At 36.8% G+C, this 22,112-nt stretch overlaps 3 protein-coding genes across 3 annotated transcripts; 2 read left to right on the plus strand and 1 right to left on the minus strand.

Moving 5' to 3' along the window:
* The first annotated feature begins 3,918 nt into the window (after positions 1 to 3,918).
* Positions 3,919 to 7,520, plus strand: LOC126634086 (pectinesterase 3-like). Its single transcript, XM_050304566.1, has 2 exons — positions 3,919 to 5,154; positions 6,578 to 7,520. Exons 1-2 carry the CDS (start codon positions 4,080 to 4,082, stop codon positions 7,258 to 7,260), a joined length of 1,758 nt encoding a protein of 585 aa, XP_050160523.1. The 5' UTR covers positions 3,919 to 4,079; the 3' UTR covers positions 7,261 to 7,520.
* A 1,716-nt stretch (positions 7,521 to 9,236) lies between these two features.
* LOC126634087 (alanine aminotransferase 2) lies at positions 9,237 to 13,968 on the plus strand. The gene is made up of 15 exons (XM_050304567.1): positions 9,237 to 9,617; positions 10,255 to 10,305; positions 10,394 to 10,444; positions 10,545 to 10,610; positions 10,689 to 10,750; positions 10,895 to 10,973; positions 11,067 to 11,171; positions 11,278 to 11,388; positions 11,620 to 11,757; positions 11,893 to 11,967; positions 12,095 to 12,215; positions 12,315 to 12,469; positions 12,874 to 12,948; positions 13,057 to 13,260; positions 13,597 to 13,968. Exons 1-15 carry the CDS (start codon positions 9,396 to 9,398, stop codon positions 13,711 to 13,713), a joined length of 1,632 nt encoding a protein of 543 aa, XP_050160524.1. The 5' UTR covers positions 9,237 to 9,395; the 3' UTR covers positions 13,714 to 13,968.
* A 3,984-nt stretch (positions 13,969 to 17,952) lies between these two features.
* On the minus strand, positions 17,953 to 21,904 carry LOC126634088 (uncharacterized). The gene is made up of 5 exons (XM_050304568.1): positions 21,658 to 21,904; positions 20,990 to 21,521; positions 20,008 to 20,506; positions 19,729 to 19,810; positions 17,953 to 18,450 (listed from the first exon to the last, which is right to left on the minus strand). Exons 1-5 carry the CDS (start codon positions 21,712 to 21,714, stop codon positions 18,226 to 18,228), a joined length of 1,395 nt encoding a protein of 464 aa, XP_050160525.1. The 5' UTR covers positions 21,715 to 21,904; the 3' UTR covers positions 17,953 to 18,225.
* Between the last annotated feature and the right edge of the window lie 208 nt (positions 21,905 to 22,112).

The following is a 22,112-nucleotide window of genomic DNA, read 5'->3' on the forward strand; positions in this document are numbered from 1 at the left end:
ATTCAGTAATTACTTCCTCTGAGGTAGTTTTATTTTGCAATTTTCACAGTTTTTTCCCTTTTTAATTTTATGCATTTTGGAAGCTTCGCCTTTTTTGTTTTGTCACTTAATATATATATATATATATATATATATATATATATAAGACATGTGTTAGCTTTTTTACAATTATTCTTGTGTTTAGAATGGAACGTTACTGTGATAGTGAACTTGTTATATAAGTTATTCGCAGCTAGACACATTAGTTAATGCTACACATTTGCTAGTGAACTCTCTAATCGATGTGAGATCTACCAATATATGTTGACATTTGTCGGCAAATCTATTAGTTTTGGATATCTAAATAATATTACAGAATGTAAAATAGAAAATGCATGTGGGCTTTAGGGGCGAAATTGCCGGCTCTCCATCACATATTCGGCATTTCACATAGGCACGCGGTATTGCCGTACAATTAGTAAGATGCCACTATTCTATATATCCCCACCCTAAATATAAAGGGAATAAAAATGCAGTGGGGTACACTTAGCTTTAGGATAACTTGGATATGAATCACAGAAACAGTCCAATTGAAAACGACCCCCAAATTTGATGAGCGTTGATCTCGCATGTTATGCTACCACTCTTTGTGGTTCCACTTCCATGTGGCAAAACAAGTTCACATTGTTGCTTTCAATTGTTCTCTCCATCCGTTGCATGAACGCAAGACACGTTTCATATAACGCGTGGACAATATAGGTGAAATTTTTTACAATTTGATGAAAATGATCACTAGTAATTTTTTGTTTATTTCAACGAATTACAAGTATTGTAAGAGGGAATAGAATCCTCTTTGGATTCTCTTTGTGGGGATTTGGTTGATCAATCAATCGTGTATGTTCATCGTCTATCATCGGTTAGAAATCATTTTAAAATTTTAATTTAAAATTAATATAAATAGTATCTAAAGAAAACTGGTCGCACGATTTACAATAAACAGATACAATTAATTGATCTCCAAATCTCTACAAAGAGAATTCGGAAAGGATACTTGTCCTTGTAAGAGAACTCAAAGTTGAATCTACCGTGCTTGGTTGATGAATCAAAAGTCCAAGGAAAGATTGATGGAAATGATCATTGTTGAATAGAATAAACGATGGGAAGTGCACCGGCTTCCCAATACCAATTATGAAATTGAAGAATGTATAATCCAATGAGTCCATAGAAAATAACTGCTTTTGTTGGTACAGTGGCTGGAATGGTCTATACTATGCAGTATACATCATTATGGAAACCCTCTATTTAACTAGTTTTATATAAAAGGAAAAATTCGGTTCACAGACCTTTTTTGTTACTTCATTGATTAAAACCTTATTCATTTTTAATTTTTTATTAAGGTCCTTGGGTTTTAATAAACGCTATTAATTATTTCAATAATAAAATATTTTAATTTCTAAATACATTTATTTAGTGTTAGAAACGTTACATTTAATATATTTATATTTATGACTAAATATGACTAAATTTTTTATCATATATTTTTATTTTTAGTTTGTACCCATTTTTAATTTGCAACCCATTTTTTTAATTTGTACCAATTTTATTTTCAGCTTTAATTTGTACTCATATATTAATTTCTTTTTGTGCCCATATATTTTAAACTTTTATTTGCATTTGTATCCATATTTTTAAAATTTATTTGTACCCATTTTTTATTTTGCTAAATGTACCCATGCTAATTATATGTATTATGTTATGTTTTAAAATATATCAGTAGTTATTTTTTAAAATATGTTAATAATTATGTGGGTACATTATTTTTTTTTTGCTATAATTTTGTGAAGAACAATATTTCTCTATTATTGATTTTTAAGTATTTACTATATTTTAAAAATATTATTTGAATTGGTTAAACTTCATAATTTGAGGGACATTAAATGCATAAATACATGAGTTAAATATCTTAAATGATGCTAAGGACCTCGATCAAAATATTTAAACAAACAAGGTTTGATCTAACAATTAGGTTAATAAGGGACTAGAACCAAAATGACCCTATATAAAAATTTGGAAGAATTGTCTTTGGCGACTTAGCCAAGTGTAATTTATGTGTACACATATTTATGGAGAAGGAAATCAGGTTGCAAATGCTTTAGCTTCTTTTGAGGTAGATAGCTATGCTTATTACTAGTGGTCCATGATACCAAATTTTGCAGCCTCTGCTCATGCTTGTGGCATTTCGTTTTGTCTATATCACCATTTTCGTTGATCATTTTTGTTTTTGTGGGTCTTGGCCTAGTCCCCTGCGTGTATCTTTTTCTTTTACTTTCATTTATTATCAAACAAATAGGTGTCTGGCATGCGATCATTACCGAAGAGCTAATCTCACCTAATCTTTCTCTACTTGAAAAAAAATAACAATTTGCAACTAGTATTACGATTCAATGATATTTTTTTCCGATTTTGAAGTGATTTAAATTTCATCATAAATAACGAGTTTAATACTAAATTATATTATTGACACTTTATCTCTTACAATGTCGTTGTATAGAAATGTTTCTCACAACAATATTGTATATGCATGTTGTGGTACATAGGAATGAAGGAAGAATGATTTCAAATTGGGATGTGATATCCACACACCATTTTTTACTTCTCACACATCCCTCTAATTTTCAGCCGTTTGATCAGATGAATTGAAGAAAATCAACGAACATAAATTAACAAAATGTGTGTGAGAAGTAAAATAGAGTGTGTGGATAACACATCTTTTCAAATTAGGGTCCACTCGTTTTGCTTGTAGCTTTGGACTGTCGGAAACAATCAAGCAAACTTAAAATTGATTGATTGGTTGTTGTTTCATATGGGGAAGTTGACATATGGATTATGGAGGACTACCTCAAATAAGTTAAGTTGGGGATAAATAACTAAGTTATGTGTGGAGGATATTAATAATTTTGTATTGAGATTTGAGAGAGAGATCTCACTTTTATTAGATAATACAACCCAAAAAATACAAACACAAAACTATGGAACTCCTTGGAAGTAAAATTCCATGACCAATTTTCTCTTGGTTTTGATTTACACAAGCATTCAGTCTCCCAATAGCTTAATTGTAGTGTACTGCGAAAAAAACCCATGACGAATGTTAATGGGTGTAACGCCTAACCCGTTAACTCAAGAAGTTGAGTTCGGGTGACTAATTACATAAACGAGTTGTAATTAGACAAATTCAAATTCGTTAAGCTCAACTTTATAAATTGCATACACGATGAGCAACTCTGTTAGCATGGCACTAATGTTATTAAAACTTAAAAGTGAAAACTCAATCGGTAACCAAGTGATGTGTTACCAATAGAATATAAGCACGTTAATCAATACTTAACTGATAATCCAATCATCAACAACCATATTATTTGGTTTAAAAATTCGATTTAAAAATTTAATCTTCATATCAATGTCACCCTACGCAATAGGCACCAACTTATTTCTTATTTATACGTAGGAAGCAAACTGTCCAATAGGACCAATACGAATTCAGTTTAACTCCAAATAAACAAACAATTATGACTATGAGTGCAACTCCTTGCTCTTGTGCTAACAATTAATTATGGCTGGTAAGCATGGTATAGTATGTTTTTCCGTACTAATTAAACCAAATCATTGTTTATTTGTAAGGAAATAGACTTTCTTAATGAAAAAACAATATAATTTTCATTAAACAAACTCAAATACATCACAAGTCTTGAAGAAAGATGTCCTGAATGACGTAAGGAGGGTAAGGAGGGTTCTCGAATCAAACCAAAGGAGAACTTACTTAGAGACCAAACCTTAGAGGAGGTGGGAGAGAAGGTTTGTACCCGAAACGAAGTAAATTTTAAGAAAAAGAAGGACCAGAATAAATGGATCATAAGTACTCAAAAAAGTAATTAAACTTGTTAAGCAAGAAGAAGCCTCGTAGAAAAAGGAAATCCCACACTTGTCCAAAAGTAGCTCCAAACCTCACAGCGCTTTCAATCACACACACACACACACACACAAACGAAACCCAGCAAACCAAAAGTGGAAAAGCAGAGAAGAAGAAAAAAGGAGTATCAGAAATGGACTCCGTCAAGTCCTTCAAGGGCTACGGCAAAGTCGACGAGCTCGAAGAGCAGGCCTTCAAACGCAAGACCCGGAAGCGTCTCATCATCCTCTCAGTCTCCACGGTGGTTCTGTTGGCGGTGATCATCGGCGTTGTCGCGGGGGTGATCATACACAAGAGGAACAACTCGTCGTCTTCTGTACCCAACTCGACCCCCGGCCCCGAATTGACTCCGGCGGCGTCGCTGAAGGCGGTTTGCGGCGTGACCCAATACCCGAGTTCGTGTTTCTCGAGCATCTCCGCGCTCGAGACATCGAACAGCACCGACCCGGAAGTGATTTTCAAGCTCTCTCTGCAGGTCGCCATTCACGCCGCCGCGAAGCTTCCCGGGTTGCCGGCGAAAATCGGCCTGAACATCGCCAATGACACCCACCTGGAGAAAGTTCTAGACGTCTGCGAGGGCCTGTTTGAAGACGTGGTTGACAGGCTCAACGACTCGCTGACCTCCATGGATGTGAATCAGGGCGACAAGCTTCTCTCCGCCGCCAAAATCAACGACATCAAGACGTGGTTGAGCACCACATTGACGGATCAGGAGACTTGTTTGGACTCTCTGGCGGATCTCAACTCGACCCTCGTTCAAGAATTCAAGGCGGCGATGCAGAATACAACTGAATTTTCGAGCAATAGTTTGGCGATTGTGGCGAAAATCCTGAGCCTTCTTACGAATTTGAACGTTCCGGTTCACCGGAGGCTGCTCGGGGTCGGAGGATCAGAGGTGGATTTTCCGGGTTGGGTTAGTCCGGGGGATAGGAGGCTGCTGCAGGACAACAATGCGACGGCGCAGATAGTGGTGGCGAAGGATGGGACGGGAGATTTTAAGACGATTCAGGAGGCGGTGGATAAGGTGCCAAAGAAGAACAAGAACAGGATTCTGATTCATGTGAAGCAAGGGGTTTATTCTGAGAATGTGTTGATGGATAAGAGCAAGTGGAATGTGATGATGTTCGGAGATGGGAAGACGAAGACGGTGGTTTCCGGCAACTTGAGCTTTGTGGACGGCACCCCCACCTTCTCCACCGCCACTTTTGGTACTAATTCTTAATCGCCACCGCATTCAATTTAGTTAATCCTGTGTTAATTAGTTTCCTAATTTATTCTGTCATTGTTTTGGTTTGATTAATTTAATTCTTGTTTTGAGATTAAACAATCAATGTTCGGATTTAGGAGAAACACCTAGTGAGATAGATCATGTATTTGTTGTGTTATATTAATATTATGTTCGAAACACTTGGTGCAAATGTGGGTTAGTCCAATTGATAAGGGTGTGCCGGCTGCGTTTAGAAAACTAGCCTAATAGCCTCCAAGCCTCAAGGCATTCTAACATGGCTATTCCAATTGAAGGAAATTTCATATGGGAGTCACCCTTCTATCGAAGGGATTCACCGCCATTGTGGTCTCCTGGATCACTACACGTGGTCTTGTTCCAGAAGAGCACAATGACAGTGAATCCGTAGTATAGAAGTCCTTATCACTCATGTGAGGAATGTGAAACGTTGAGGTTGGAGCTAGGAAGGAGACCATAGACATTGAGACCAAGTCGCCTTTCTAAATTGATGACATTGATAAGGCTAAATTAGGACATGGTTTATGCATCTTCGTGTTATCTATGATGTGCTAGTGCTACTCTTTCAACTGTTGATATTGTTTTGTTCTTTTTTTATGAAAAGAATCAAAAGATCAAAGCTTAGTTTTAATACTGTTAAGTTGGATTCGATATCCATTTGGGTGATGTGTGAGGACAGCAGATGCCCCCCACCATGTGCATGTCTGGTTTATGCTCAAATATATTGCTTGTTGTTCATGTGGTGGGCCCATTTGTTGCATATTTAATTTGCTATGCAAGTTAGCAACTTAGCACATGCCTGCTTGCCCTGAAATGCAAGTGTTGTCTGTCTATCTTGAATGACATCATGTGGTGGATCAGCTGACTTTTTCTCATTGATTGCCTGAAATTATGTTGTGTTGATGAACATCATGAATAATACAAGCTCCTGTTCTGAGAATTAGAAATTTTGGTAAATTTAACCGCTGAATATGCGAGTATGCGCTGAAGAATTCAAGGATGTTTAGCGGATGGATCCGAGCCACTTAAAGGCAATGCATATATTGTTGTATAGCAGAAGGACCCTAAACCCTAAAACATTAAACAATTGTTTGTATTGGCCTGCACCAGTCATAAGAAAACACAACCCCTCCTATTGGTTTCTATGCAAGTATGCATTTTAAGATTATAGGAAGTGTCCCTAAAAATTGTCAAGCAATTAGGATGATTCCTTGTGTTCTTGCATTCACAATCTCTCATAAAATGTGTTGGGTTTTTATGTCTTCAGACTGAGAGACGTGATTGAGAATTCATGTTTTGATTCAAACTGTTATGTGTTTTAGCTTTCTGACTTGCATATAAACTCAATGTGTTTGGATTCTTACTGTGATTACGTATTGGATTGCCAGCCGTCACAGGAAAAGGCTTCATCGTGAAAGATATGGGATTCATCAACACTGCAGGAGCAATAAAGCACCAGGCAGTGGCATTCCGCTCTGGTTCGGACCTCTCTGTGTACTACAGATGCTCGTTTGATGGCTTCCAGGACACCCTCTATGCGCATTCCAACCGACAATTCTATCGGGAATGTGACATTACCGGCACCATAGACTTCATTTTTGGCAATGCAGCTGTAGTTTTCCAGAACTGCAACATCCAGCCCAGGCAACCTATGGCGAACCAGTTCAACACGATCACAGCTCAAGGCAAAAAGGACCCGAATCAGAACACTGGCATTTCAATCCAAAAGTGCAGATTGTCTGCGTTAGACAGTAATCTCGCTGCTCAAACATATCTGGGGAGGCCTTGGAAGGATTACTCCACCACGGTCATCATGCAGTCTGACATTGGATCATTCTTGAACCCATTGGGCTGGAAGGAATGGGTTACCAACGTTGACCCACCCAACACCATATTCTATGCAGAGTACCAAAACAGTGGGCTTGGATCAGGTGTGGATCAAAGGGTTAAGTGGGCCGGTTACAACCCTACTCTTACAGATGACGAGGCGGCCAAGTTCACGGTAACATCATTGATCCAAGGCGGTGAGTGGTTGCCGGCAACTGATGTGGCATTTGAGACTACCTTGTGATCCAAGAAGTCAAGAGTTGCTAAAAATTCAAGCGTTCAGAAATTAATCTCTAGAAAGAATATCGTTTGATATATTTTCTGTATTTTATCGTTCTATCGTTACAGAGTTGGTAGCCATACATATCTGTTACACTTTGTGCATCTCCCCTTCCTTTCTTGCCCTACTTTACCACTCTCCCCTGGAAAGTCATGTAGTTACATTCTCTTTTGATTGTTACACTTGAAAATACATGAAATATTCTGATCAAGATTTTGTTCAAATTAGTGTTGAAGAACCCTCTCTCCAATTTCCTGAAAATCAATTGTTTTCAATAAGAAAAACTCTCAATTTTGAGTCCGAACGTCTGTATAAGGCACCAAACACGAGTGTGAGACTAAGATACAAAGGGTTAAGCATTGTCACACAAGGGAGAAATTCTCCCGTCTAGAATTCATATGCGGAGCACCAAAGCGTATGGGATGCTACCAAAATACTCACCAATGAGTTTCTCCAAGTAAGGAGTTAGAGAATGAAAATGATTGAGGAGTTAGAGAATGAAAAAGATTGGGGAAGTGAGAGAAGAGGATGGGTTGGTGGAGATAGAACATGGATGAAGGTACTTCTTTTTTCTTGGTGAATAAGTTTTGGATATAGAATTGCTTGGTGCAAAAGTTGTCCTGTCCTATGGCCATACAAAGACTCTTAATGAAATATTCACAAAATGAAAATAGATGGAGATATACCATAATGACGGAAATATTGGACAAACACAATATAGTACACAACGTAAAATTCACACAAATCAAACACTTATAACCACTGTTCTAAAAATCCTCGCCTAGGTGTTAGGTGGTTGGCCACTGCCTCGATTAATGCTTAGGCGTTTGAAAATTAAGAAAGGGCACCTAAACATGCTGAGGTGCCGGCCTAGACAGCATAGACACCCGCCTAACCCGCCCAGACCTACCTAGGTTGCGACTCACTTAGATAAAAAATAAATAACTTTCATTTTTCATTTTATTTTTTTCAGTAAATTGTAAGATACTTGTTGAATACTTAAATGAACACACATTATATGCTTGTTCCTCATGTTTTCATTATATTCCAATACTTCATAATATTTATGTCATTCTATTTTGTAGTTTATGATGTATTTACATATATTTTATGTACAAAAGCACTTGTTTACATAAAATATAATAGATTTACTTAAAACCGCACAGTTCGCCTAGGCACCTGCCTTGCAGCCTAGGCGCTAAACTCCAGCCTGTCGCCCAACTAGCACCTTTTAGAACCTTGCTTATAATCATTTTACCACAATGATGAAAAACAATCATGCATATGCAGCTTGATGCGATTTGATCTTCACAACTAATTATAAAAAAAAACAAATGATAGATTGTCCTAATGGTTAAGATATTCTTATTCAATCAAACGCGTTGCTGATTCGAACCTTTTATATTCCTTGAACACAAACTAATCTACAATATCGCTGCAATAAAATAATAAAAAATGCTAGTATTATTTTAATAATTTTTGTTTAGTTTTTCCGATGAATACTTTGATTTTATTTCTTTACTGATTTTATTTAATTTTCCCCGTTGAATGGATCTAGTGTTTGACACGAAAGGAATACAGATATACATGAGTAATGCATGACGTGGATGTCCATCGAACTTCCAATCGCTGCATATGGTAAAAAGAAGGGGGTGCTTCTCCTTTTTCTAAATTCTCTCCTATTTTTTCTCTCGCTCTTCTCTCTCTGTGTGTATCAATAAAAGATTTTAACTGTAACTTAATTGTAATCGTTTAAATAAAATAAAGAGATATAGAGAGTTAGGGACAAAAATTTTAACACAAAATTTTAACATAACTTAATAAGGTGGTGGCCGTTTAAATAGAATGAGTAAATGTAGGAGGAGATAATCTTACTAAAAAAAGAAGGCAATGGAAAAGCATGACTTGGCAATGATGTGAAAATCCAAATAAAAAACAGAAGGTCATATCATATCCTGTGGGCGAACGGCATCGAAACAGTGAGCGTGGCTTCCTTCAAAGGACGTGCCCAGAAAACGTGAAAATTTACCGCTTTGCATCACATAACGCGTAATCTCCCAGCTTTTTTCTTCCCTCTATAAAAAGAGAGACTGTTGAAGATGCGGAAATTCGGAAGCGGCAGAGTCAGAGCTCTTCTCATCCGTTCCTTTCAGCAAAAGCAGATTCGTTCAACCTCCTCCTCCTCTCTGTTTTCTTCTTCTCACTCGCGTTTCCTGTCCGCCGCTCCAGCTGTAGATTTCCCTCCTTCCTCTCCTCCCATGGCTGATCACTCTGCTTCACGTCCCTCTCCTCCCGTCACTCTCCAGAACATCAATCCCAAGGTTTGTGATTTTGTTCCGAACTGGGTTTTTGATCTTTTCTCAGTTGGGTTTTTGTTTTTGTTTTTGTTTTGCTTATATTTGCTGTTTTTGTGCAGATTGCTGTGTATTTTCATATGTATTTTGGTGTTTGTTTACTGTTTGATTGATTTTATCTGTGTGGATGCTCAAAGGTTTTTGATTTATTGTTTCTTCATCTGGGTTTGCTTTGATTTGTTTGTTATTTTAATCCAGATAGTTCTTTTGGTCTTTAATTTTCATGTGTTTTCTTAAAATTTATAATAATAATTATTAACAAATAAATGATTGATGATGGATCATGGATGTATGGTGCATTGCTGTGGTTAATTTTTTTTTACTATTTTATTTCAACCCACACTGGCTCTCTTGTTCTGGATCTCAGTTAGTTATTTTATATTTTAACTTTTGACAAATTAATTTAACTCATAACTCATATTTGGATCACTCTGATGAGTTTATTTGATTTGTTTTTAATTTTCAAGAGGGTAGTAATTGAATTGATTGGTTATTTAATCTAGGTTTTTGTTTCTCACATTCAAATACTTAAATTTGTTTCTTGATTTCTTAGTACTGGTGAATATTTTCTATTCCATTTGTCACTCACATCTAATTTTTACAGGTTTTGAAATGTGAATATGCTGTCCGAGGTGAAATCGTCACCCTTGCACAGGTACATACATTGACTGTATAGAAATTAATCAAGTGAAGTAATTCTGTCCCTTTATCTTAATCTCGACTGTAATGTCGTCCTGTCACAGAGGTTACAAGAAGAGTTAAAGGCGAATCCGGGCTCTCATCCCTTTGATGAGGTGTGTTTACTTTCTCCTTTGATGAGTTACAGTATTGAATCTATATCTTTTAAGACATTTCTCTCACTTTGGGTACTTACTGTGAACATATGTTATACAGATTCTCTACTGCAATATCGGAAATCCTCAGTCTCTTGGTCAACAACCGATAACATTTTTCCGAGAGGTTGGTTTAGTGGACTACATGGTTGATAACATTAATGCTGAAACATGTAATCCTTGATCGTTACAATCTTTCTTTCAGATTCTTGCATTATGCGACCATCCAGCTATCTTGGACAAAAGCGAAACACAGGGTTTGTTCAGGTATTGGAAAAATGTAATATATAAGAATATATATTTTAGGCTGCCCTACAATCCTATTCAATTCAATTGTAGGAATTCATAGAGAAGTCTTCCTAGAAGTTAAAAATCTTATCTTTCTGTTGATATCATTCTTACCCGTTGCAGTGCCGATGCCATAGAGCGGGCATGGGAGATTCTGGATCAAATTCCTGGAAGAGCAACTGGTGCTTACAGTCACAGTCAGGTAATGATCATAGGTTTTACATCACATAAATTTGTAAAACTAGGACGAAACTCATAAGCAATATGTCAAATATTTCACCCACTTTGGCATCAGGGTATCAAGGGTTTACGTGATACAATTGCTGCTGGAATTGAAGCTCGTGATGGATATCCTGCTAATCCGAATGATATTTTCTTAACTGATGGTGCAAGCCCTGCGGTATCTCCTGAGTTCCCTTCCGTTCAATTTTAGTAGTGTCACAGTGTTCCTCAATATATTAAGTTCCACTTCATTACATATCACATCTCCATTTCTCTCTTTCCAGGTCCATATGATGATGCAATTGCTGATAAGTTCAGAGAAGGATGGGATTCTTTGTCCCATTCCTCAATACCCTTTGTACTCTGCGTCAATAGCCCTCCACGGTGGCACACTGGTATGTCTGGATTTTAAGAGGTTTATCCATTTGATAAATGTCATTAGTATTTATACTTGACTATTGAAGCACTACTAGTTATTAGCTAAAACTCAAGATTAAACTGATTAGTGAATTGCCTGATTAATGGGAAATTGACGTTAAATGACTGCTAGAAACTAGAAGTTGGAATATATATATATATGTCATTTATTGTTGTAAGAATTCAAATCCGTGGCTTGGTGTACGCAGGTTCCTTATTTTCTTGATGAGGCATCAGGGTGGGGATTGGAAACTTCTGAGTTGAAGAAGCAATTGGAGGATGCGAAGTCCAAGGGTATCAATGTAAGGGCCTTGGTCGTGATAAATCCAGGCAACCCAACAGGACAGGTGAGATATCAATGTCTTTTAATCAGAAAATTCCTTGTCAATAGTGGAGTTTTCTCAAGAGAGTGTTATTGGAAGAGAATCTTGCGCTTAATTCTAGAATGTCATTGGTTGAGTTTTATGGTATCTTGTCTGCAGGTTCTTGCCGAGGACAACCAGCGGCAGATTGTGGACTTCTGCAAGCAAGAAGGTCTTGTTTTGCTGGCAGATGAGGTAGATGGACTTTATTTTTTTGGAAGATTTACGTCAATTACTTTGTGACATGGTTGGAGAATTGTAATTGTTGTTAGAAACTTCTATAGCTACTTCCTGGTCTAATGTTTTGTTGAATTTTACACAGGTTTATCAAGAAAATGTTTATGTACCTGATAAGGAGTTTCATTCATTCAAGAAGGTATCCCGGTCTATGGGATATGGCGAGCAGGATATTTCTCTGGTATCATTTCAATCAGTCTCTAAAGGTAATTAGGTGGATCGTTATGTTTGTCATGATGGCGAGTAGCTCATGGAAATTAATGATCCCAGAAGAATTTGTCATTGTTTTATTCTTTCTTCTGTAGGGTACTATGGGGAGTGTGGAAAAAGAGGTGGTTACATGGAAGTCACTGGAATCAGTCCTGAAGTAAGGGAACAAATATACAAAATGGCATCCGTAAATCTTTGTTCTAATATCTCGGGTCAGATTCTTGCAAGCCTTGTCATGAGTCCACCAAAGGTGAGTTTATTATCTTTTAGTAATCTTGTATTTGACTTTTCCCGTAGAAATTAATTTTGGGTTTAGGATTGAGGATTGAACATCTAGTTAGGTTCAAATATTGGAATATCTGAAATGGGAGAAGGCATATACTAGTTTAAAACCATTTGGCAGACACTTGTGACAGTTCTGAGGCGTTTTGAAGCTTATTATTTAACAAATTTCCAAACATTTCAAATCAGAAATTTTTGAACCATTTTCTTCTGTTAAGTGTGGCATTGGGGCTTTGGAGGAGTGCAATTTTGCTCGTCATTGTATTTAAATTTGTTACACATGGCATGGGGATCTGGAAATTCAGTTGATCTTAAACTTGGTAAATCAAATAAGTTTGTTTTCTAATGATGAAATTTGTTGGTTGAATTCAGGTTGGAGATGAATCCTATGAAATGTATTTGGCAGAGAAGGATGGAATTCTGTCATCCCTAGCAAGGCGTGCAAAGGTTAGTGAATTCTGTCATCGCGAGACAGTAAAGACAATAGGATGACTTTAGTTTCTGAAGTTCAGTGAATTTTTTGCATAGCGCGACTGATTTTCTTTTGAAACACAGGCATTAGAAGAAGCATTGAACAGCTTAGAGGGTGTGACATGCAACAGAGCAGAAGGAGCAATGTATCTCTTTCCCTGCATAAACCTGCCTCAAAAGGCAATTAAAGCAGCGGAGGCTGCAAAGACAACCCCAGATGCATTCTACTGTCGCCGCCTTCTCAATGCCACGGGAGTTGTTGTCGTTCCTGGTTCTGGTTTTGGGCAGGTTAGTTTTATTTATTGTTGTACTGTAACTTAGCGTGGTAGGAATGGCTGCTCACCTAAATTGAAAATATTATGCAGCCTATCGAGTGGTAATACGATATTATCCTGGCCTTCTATATTTCTAAGAAACAATAATATGTGAACCTCATGGCAGAACAGTGAAATGTTTGAATTTTGAGTATTCTAAGGGGTACAAAGTGTTCTAGGGAATAGGATCGCGTTTAATTAAACAAAACTATAGAAGTTGACAAACCCTTCATTTTGTTGATTAAGATTACTATGCAATTGTCATGTTGAGTAGTTTTAACTGAAGATTGTTTCCTTTGCACTGTGACAGGTTCCGGGCACCTGGCATTTCAGATGCACTATATTGCCGCAAGAGGATAAAATTCCAGCCATTGTCACCCGTCTGACAGACTTCCACAAGTCGTTCATGGACGAGTTCCGCGACTAGAAAACCCGTGTGGTTTGATCTTTCAGGATAAGCGCCAAAGGCTTTTTCGTTCAACAGAGATGAACATTTGTGTCAAGACTTTATAATCTTTTGTTCATGTGGTGGATAAACAGGTTCAGGTACAGTCGTACTGGATGTTATAAGAATAATATGTTATTCTTACTAGGCTTTTTCTGGTTTGAATGGCATATCAAGTTGTGCATTATTTTGATGTCTTGTTTTTAGGCCATCAATAATATTTAGCTTTTTCAATAATGGCACTTTGAATAGCAATATTTCTAGTACCTAGTACGGATCACCGAGTGGTCTGAAATAAATATTATTTAAAGCTTGCATATAGAGATCTAATGAATATCTGCAACGGTTAGTTTTTGCAGATAACTTGTCCAAGGAGAATATATCATGTTAATTAAGAGAGTTTTAACAAAACACTTCCGGTAATGTTCATTTTTAACGAAATATTACATTTATACATTTCTCTAGTATTATTCATTATACCTTTAAAAAAGACTTTTCATTAAATTTTTTTTTTTTTTTGGATTTTCGTTACTTTTCTTGTTAATTAATTAACATCGCTGGTCTTTTTCATCGTCATGATTAAACAATTATAGACTGAGGTAGCAATCAAAGGGGGTAGTTAAAACATCACATCTTTTAAGTAGTCAGAATTTAAGTTATTGGTCCTTAAAAGTTGATAGTCATGGTAGTTAAAACATCACATCTTCATGATGTTTCTTATGTAATAATGTATTGTCTTGAAAATGTGAACTTTGTAAGTTTGTTTAAAAAAAAATAAAACTAAATGTTTAACCATTCAAAAAACAAACCAATGTTTAACTCCAATATTTAATTTCAAATACAAAGGAAAGTTTACCATTACAACAAGCATAATTAATTAAAAATAAAGGTAAATGAAGAAGATGGTTGGGTATATATATATAAATTCATTTTTGTTCTTTTTTTTTCTTTCCATTTTTAAGGATTGGATTAATCTTCACTTGATTTATCTTATTATTGAATCTAATGCACAAGAACATGTCATGTGGCGCAACCGTAACTTTTTTTTCAAATTCTATTTTATTGTTGGAAATCCAAGGGTTCAGATCATTGGATCATTGGAAATCTAACGTCCATCATCGTGCAACGTCATAGAGCCGTTGTGCTCTTTAGATAGAGCTGCTGCAGCAGGTCCCACGACAATAGAAGTTGTTGGCCCACTCGCTTGGATACGCGTGTATTACACGCGCCAGACAAAAAAAATAATAGAACGTGGTTGACGTCAAACATGCTTGCTGGCTTGAAGGCCGGGCTTGAATTGTAAGGGTAGTTGGCGGGCTTGGCTTGGCCCACCAGTTGTACTTCTTTTGATCCCCAGTTGGAATGTGAAGATGATCCAAAGTTGGAATTTATTGCAAACTTGAATTGAAAGAAATATTGGAGAGGGCAAAGATGAAGGTGTGTGAATTCTACCCCAATATCCAGCCAATTTATTAACATTGGAAATTGAAGATAAGAAATGTCACGTAGATAAAAATCCTATCTAAAATTTGCACAACCAATTACATCTTGACACGTGACACTCGAAATCCTATCTGAAAAATTATTAAGATTACATAAAGATAAGAAATCTGGAAAGTTACTCACTTTAGCAACACATTTCACTTGAAATCCTATTATTATACATAAAGATAAGAAATTTGGAGAATTATTTACATTAGCGACACGTGTCACTTGAAATCCTATCAGAAAAATAATTGAGATTATAAAAAGATAATAAATCCGGAAGCTTATTCATTTAGCGACAAGTGACACTTAAAATATGTCCGAAAACCTTACTTTAATATGGTAGCTTAATTAATTAACCATATTAATTCAATTAAAATAATAAAATATATATTAATTATGTTTGGCCTATTACCCTTTGGTCCTTTCGGTTGGAGATGAACTTTTTGTCAAAGGGCTATGTTTGGCCTATGGCCCTTTGGCACCATCGATTGGAGATGGTATAAAATATGGCTTGACATTGTTCATTAAAGTATAATTTCTTGCAGGGTTATAGGGCTAAACATGGTCATTTGACCCTCCTTTGATTGGAGATGGTCTAAAGTGCAATTGAGAAGCCATTGCCCTTGCCCTTTGGCAATGAGTGGAATTGCTCTAAAAGAATACACCTCGTCACCATTGTGTGTGTGTGTGTGTGTGTATATATGTATGGATATAACTTTTGAGAGAGGTTCTCCTTCCTTCTGTTGTGTATTGTATATTGGTGTTAATGTTTGAGTCAGACTCCATAATGAAGACCAAGTGGTTCAACAAATACCACAATTACAACTTTAGAGAATGAGTGATCGCCACAATGATATGATGTCATGTGTAAAAAAAATTCGCAAAACGTTGAGTTTTTAAACTTAAATAAAATATTAATGATAAACTCATTTCATGGAAGTTGTTAACAAATTTTAGACTCAAAAACTTTAAGAGCCATCATAATAACCTTTTGCTGCAACTGCAAGAGTGACCGGAAAGCAATAACATTTGAAATAGTTGGGTTATTTGAGACAAAGTGGTGCAGCTTTTATCATCAAATGAGATCAAATCTTTGGTCTCTTTGAGCACGTAAAAAACAAATTATTACTGTGCCAAAATCTCTCTGCGCCATTTGCTAATAGTAAAAGTATATATCCTTTTGCTTTCTTCTTGTGCATGGCTGCATGCAGACAGGTTACAGGTAGGTCCCAAAGGTTCCAAGTTCCAACAATGGCAGGACGATAATATTGTGGTGTTCTTAGATTCTGGGGTAAGAAGCCAATAAGCCAAATAACAAAGAACAAAACTGTTTTCCACACTTTGCCTTTGCAGGCTTCAGATGTTTTCCGAGTCCAGTCTAACCTTCTGCTCTCATGTGATCTTTATTTTAAAGCATATTTAAATAGGGTGAAAATTGAACTACAAACTGTTGATCTAGTGGTAAATGACAAATTATGAGGCTTCATTCAAATTAAAAATTGGAGATCTTGGGTTCAAAACCTGTTGCTGGTGTGGAAGCTAGACTTGTGGCCAGCAAGATGCCGAAATGCCTTTGTGAGTCTTTTTGGCCCTCGAAAAGGGTGGATAACTATAGCTTGTCACCAGTTGTTCCCCCCCCTTTAAAAAAAAAGAGAGGCTGAAATGCCTATGTGAGTCTTCCCGGTCTCTAAAATGGATGGATAATTGTGGCTTGCCAATAGTTGTCCCCTCTTTTTTATTTTATTTTATTAAAAAAAAGGGTGAAAATTGTACTCGGGACCTCAAATCCAAAAGTAAATATGTGGGAGCTCCAATATAAAAGTGAATATATGACTTTCAATCACTCGAGTTATAAGTTCTTTCTAAATGTCAAGACGTTAATGGGAAAAAGAAAATGTGTTTTAGTTCCGCCTTAATTTGTTATGGTTTTGATAAAACTAAACGAAATAGTTATCAAATGGTCCAAGATCTTGCATGTCACTAGCCTATAGTTTTTCGAACAAATTCTTTATACAAGTGATATTGGGAATAAAAAATGAGTGTAGTCAAACTTGGGTTTGAGAGTTTAAAATCCTAGTGTAGTCAATTAAAATATTTTAAAGGATTTTAGAATTCATTTAAATATAGGTGTAGTCAATTAAAAGATTTTAAAGGATTTTCAAATCTAGGTGTAGTCAATTAAAAGATTTTAAAGGATTTTAAAATCCATCCAAATCTAAGTGTATTAAAAAAATTAAGATTTTATAGGATTTCAATAAATTGTGGATTTTGAGAGCAAAAAGTATATATAACCAAGAATACAAAGAATCCAACCTCATCCCCTAGGATTTCAAATCCTTCCACCACAATCCATTCAAATTCTTTAAAATCCATATGAATTTTGTATGAGTCTTTAATCCTCTTAAATCCTATAAAATCTATCACTTTTAAAATTCTTTAAAATCTTAATTTGACTACACCCACTTCATGTGTAAAGATAAATGCTCTTAACCAATTATTGGACTGATAAAATATCTTTTGCAGGTTATCCCGTAATACTTTGATTAAGAGTTGAGACATTGTTCATGGGTTAGCGATTAGGGGTGCAAGTTTGCATTTTCAGTTCCGCCAATAAATTTCTAATCTAAATATTTTTAAAAATTCAGAATTAAATTGGAAAACTTGTTTTTGATCCGATTGTGCCGAAAATCACCCCTAAAAGTGATTGTCACACTCCCGATTTTTCTGTCTGCATTTCTCGTCTATCAATCCTCCTTTCATAATTCAATCCTCACACAGAGGAAGGTTAGAATACGAAAATCGCTTCCCTTGTTCATAGGTTAATTGTAGATTCTAATTTCGATTCGATTCCCCCTTGTAACGGAAAAAAAAAAAAAAAACAATGACCGAGTGTTGCACCCATTGCTGCTCTTTTTTTTGGACTTACGGTGCAGCCTCACTCTACAAATTAAGAAATATATATTTATTTTTTAGCATTTTTTTCCTTTCATGATCTGAGGTTGTTACTTAATGGTTATTGCAAGGGAAGCAGCCGCAAGAAATGTGGCCAGAAAAATGAGGACTGTGCCTATTTGTGATCATCTTGTGTGCTGCATTGTTGGTGGCCTTGTGGATTTGTTCAGAGTGCTGCTGCCTCGCTGTTGCACTCCACTCCTCAGCTTTTCTGTGAACTACTGCCATCCTCTTCATCAGCTTCTCCTCCAGGTTCGATCTCATCTTCTGTATCTTCACCTATAACCCAAAACAAAAGAAGCATCAGCCAGTTAACTACAAATGAAGTTCAAGCGAAAAAGGAGAAATTTGCGGCATAACTACATTGTGTAAAATGGGTGAGCTCCGGTCATGCAGGCAATTAAAGTAGAAAGAGAAAGTTTAGGGTGATTATTGTGTCACAGGCTCCATAAGTGTCCACTAGTAACGCTGTCCCCACTTAACCATCTAGGCCGAATCCCTTGGGTGGTATCAAGCCCAATAAACCTTAGGTGTGAGGTTTTATCTCAAAAGGTTTCGGTGCAATTAGAAGTGGAACACCTATATTTAAACCTTAGAATATTGTTGTACTTCTCCGATGTGGGATTCTCTTCACATCCATCTTCGCTTGTATTGAGCCAACCTTGTACACCACCAACTACCTCACTACCGCGTGGACATGATTCATAGGTCATGAACATATAGAGTATGATATTAACAAATAAATATCCAAGTTATAACAGTAATGGATTAATAATACTCGTAACGGTGTGACAATAATACTGAATAGGGCTCTCTTCACTAATCTATAAGGAATTTAGGAAAGGACAAAAAACCAAGCTTCCAACCCAATTAAATACTCTCCAATTGCTAGTATTAAAATGTGGGGGTGATGACTTCTAGCTTTCTTCTTTGCTTTAAAAGTTTGGCATGTGTAGAAACTACATATTATATGAAGCAAAACACACTTCAATGGAGATGGTCCAGACTGCAGTGTAAAATACAAAAGAAGAATAATGTCCAAGAGCGACGGGTGGCTCAAGAACTAGGATGCCAACCAGAACCAATATAATAATTAAAGCACTTCGTACCATTGCACTTCAATGGAAGTGGTCCAGAGTGCAGTAATATGTCTGATGACCAAGTAGCAAAAGTGCAGAAGTGTAGAAGCAGAAAATAGATGTGTGAAAATCATTTATCTCTCAAGAATAAGTCGTATTTAAATCAGGATTTTTGTGCCCGCTTATTGACGTGACGTTTTTGTGTTACCGGGTGCTTTTCGTTAAAGTTCCCTTCTTTTTTTGGTTCAACATTTATAACCAGTTCAACTTGTGTGTATTTTTCAATTATTTCCCTATGCTACCAGAAAATCATTATACAAATCACAGCAAAGGGAGGCAACATCAGTATTCAAGTTCACATCTCATGTTTCTGATGCTTGCATTTGAATTGCCATGGAAAATCAACAAATGGTTAAAGAAAAAAAACCAGCTAAAGTAAGATTCCACCAAGGAAATACTAACAGAATGACAGAAGTACCTCAAGCTTTCTTGACCGAGCTTCTGCTTTTGCACTTTGGAGGTTGACCCAAGCTTGGATTTTGGCCTCTTCTCTTTGATATCTGTACATTCAAACCACACGTTCATTTTTTTATCACAAGCGATATTACTATTTTAAGTTAGAGTAAAGGGCGGGGAGAGGGTTTAAACCCGAGATGGACAATTGAAAATGGGGGCCTTACCCACCACTTGCAAAACTACTCTTAAAACTCTTAAACAATTGTGGTTTAACACCTTAACTTAATAATCCAGTTATTACCTAAGGCAGCATTCGTTATTTTCTTCCTCTTCCCACGCAGCACCTCTAATTTCAGAAATTCTCTCTCCGCACGCATTGCTTGTTTCGAAATGTCTCAAGCTCTTCGATATTTCCACTTCCTCCTCTTCCCTTGAGCTCCAGTTCGATGTAACTGAATCGTACTGTGTCCCGAGGCACTCCTGCAGCTGGGCAATGTCAATGGTGTTGTTGGTGCTGCTAGAGTGCCCCAGTGCCAATGGCCCTGACCTGTTCGCAGGCGTGTTGTGGCGCGCGGGAGATGAGCACTTGAACGGCGTAGGGCACCTTGAAGTTGTTGAGCTTCCAAGAGGAGTCATCTCTGTGCCGACATCTCGATGGTGTACATCATGAGCCTCTTCTGTGCCGCTGCCTGCATCTTTCATGGCATCACAGGCTGAGTTTTTGAATAGAAAGCCTTCTTTAGTTGGCTCTAAGCACCTGGAATTGGGTAAAATTGGTTCTATGTCATCGACAAACTTATCTGCACAAACAAAACAAAACCCAAATTTCAGTTTTGTAAAACAAATTTCGGAGAAATTTGGTTATGATCAAAATTGAGTAATTTCAATGTAACAGTAACTATTTCAGCTAGACGATTTAAAGACTCCAATTCTCTTTGCATAAACAGATACTTAGCAAAACCCTTTATTGATTAAGGAGATCAATTCTTGTGTGTTTTACAAAAATTGAAAGATACCCAGTAAACAACATAAATGAAAAAGTAAAAACTAGATTCTACATTGTTTACTATCTGAGCTTTTAACTTGAATTGGTTTGTAGCTCAATTGGTTAAGAGCGTTCGCCCATGCACCCGAGTTCAATTCCCCCCTACCCAAATATTATCAAAATTTTAAAAGGAAAAACAAAAGTAGGGGAAGATGAAAGTGGAACAAAAAGAGTGACATGTGATGCAAAAAGCCAACAGGTGAGAAGGTTCCACAAAAATTGAAATAAAAGATGTAACCTTTTAGAAGCACATCAGCTGATGTTGAGACCCCATTGAAAGCTCTGGTAGATTGATAATTGTTCAAAGAAACACATCTTTGAAAGCTTGAGACCACCTTTGAGACCTTTTCCTCTGTGACCCTTGATCTTTCAGAAAAAACCACACATTGTTTTGGATTAAAAATCTTTGTGGAATCTGATTGCGGCTTGGTGGTGTGAGCAGGAGAGTCATGGCAGGAAGTGCTTATGAGCCACTTTTCAGCATCATCCCACTTTGAAGGAAAGCTCTTTCTGGAAAAGTTGCCAACTGAGAAGCTGAAAACTGGCCTTCCAGGACTGGGAGGAGCTTCTGCTGCTCTCCTCTGTGTCATAGAGCTCACTCCTCCCTCCCTCCTCTGTGCTGATGTGGCATTGCTTGGGACTGGGAGTGACTTGACAAACTCAGAGGTTTCCCTGAGGTTCAGCTTGCAGAGAGGGTCTGCAAATGTGTCTGCAAATGGGTCCTTTGTGGTTTTTCCATAGAAGCTTGGGTTGCTCTCCAATGGCGGTTCCTGAATCACAAATACCAAAAACAACAGCAAAAAAAAGAAAAAAGAGGTAACAAGTTAAGAGTAATTAAAACCCATTGTAAAGATCATAAAAGTAAAAACAGAAGGTAAAAGAAAAATCCAAATGTGGGATATTTACCCCACTGGATGAGATAAAAGATGGAGGTTGAAAGCATCTGGGGCTTGTGAGATCCATGGAAAGAGAGAGGTTTTGTGGTGGATGTGGATGGGGATGCCTCTCTTGTGTGGAATCACTACTTTTTGGTATCTTGGACAAGAGCTTTGTCTATATCCCCCACCATTTGGGTATGGTAATAAAACACTTTTTCATGAGAAAATGACCAAGTGAGCAGCAGAAACTATAGAAGCAGAAGCAAAGGAGAAAAGCATTGACTGCTGACAAGTTGCAAAATGTTTTATTGAGAAAGATAAAACATAAAATAAAAAAATACATATTAGTTTGAGATACTCCCACCGCATCTCAAAATAATTAGATGTAAATTTTGAACAAGCGTGGGTCGGATAGTATCCAAATGCAGTGGTATATGTTAATAGTATGCAATGAAAGTTGTATTTACGTTAAGTTAGATAGTA

This window comes from Malus sylvestris, chromosome 9 (genome assembly GCF_916048215.2).
Source record: "Malus sylvestris chromosome 9, drMalSylv7.2, whole genome shotgun sequence".
NCBI lineage: Eukaryota > Viridiplantae > Streptophyta > Magnoliopsida > Rosales > Rosaceae > Malus > Malus sylvestris.

Excerpts from the sequence above, each read along its gene's own strand:
- LOC126634086 (XM_050304566.1), top strand. The coding sequence starts at position 4,080 with ATGGACTCCGTCAAGTCCTTCAAGGGCTACGGCAAAGTCGACGAGCTC. Across the intron at positions 5,155-6,577 it reads CTTCTCCACCGCCACTTTTG|CCGTCACAGGAAAAGGCTTC; the intron begins GTACTAATTCTT and ends TTGGATTGCCAG.
- LOC126634087 (XM_050304567.1), top strand. The coding sequence starts at position 9,396 with ATGCGGAAATTCGGAAGCGGCAGAGTCAGAGCTCTTCTCATCCGTTCC. Across the intron at positions 10,974-11,066 it reads GTGCTTACAGTCACAGTCAG|GGTATCAAGGGTTTACGTGA; the intron begins GTAATGATCATA and ends CTTTGGCATCAG. Across the intron at positions 12,216-12,314 it reads ATTTCAATCAGTCTCTAAAG|GGTACTATGGGGAGTGTGGA; the intron begins GTAATTAGGTGG and ends TTTCTTCTGTAG.
- LOC126634088 (XM_050304568.1), bottom strand. The coding sequence starts at position 21,714 with ATGGATCTCACAAGCCCCAGATGCTTTCAACCTCCATCTTTTATCTCA. Across the intron at positions 21,522-21,657 it reads CTTTTATCTCATCCAGTGGG|GAACCGCCATTGGAGAGCAA; the intron begins GTAAATATCCCA and ends TTTGTGATTCAG. Across the intron at positions 20,507-20,989 it reads AGCTGATGTGCTTCTAAAAG|ATAAGTTTGTCGATGACATA; the intron begins GTTACATCTTTT and ends TTGTTTGTGCAG.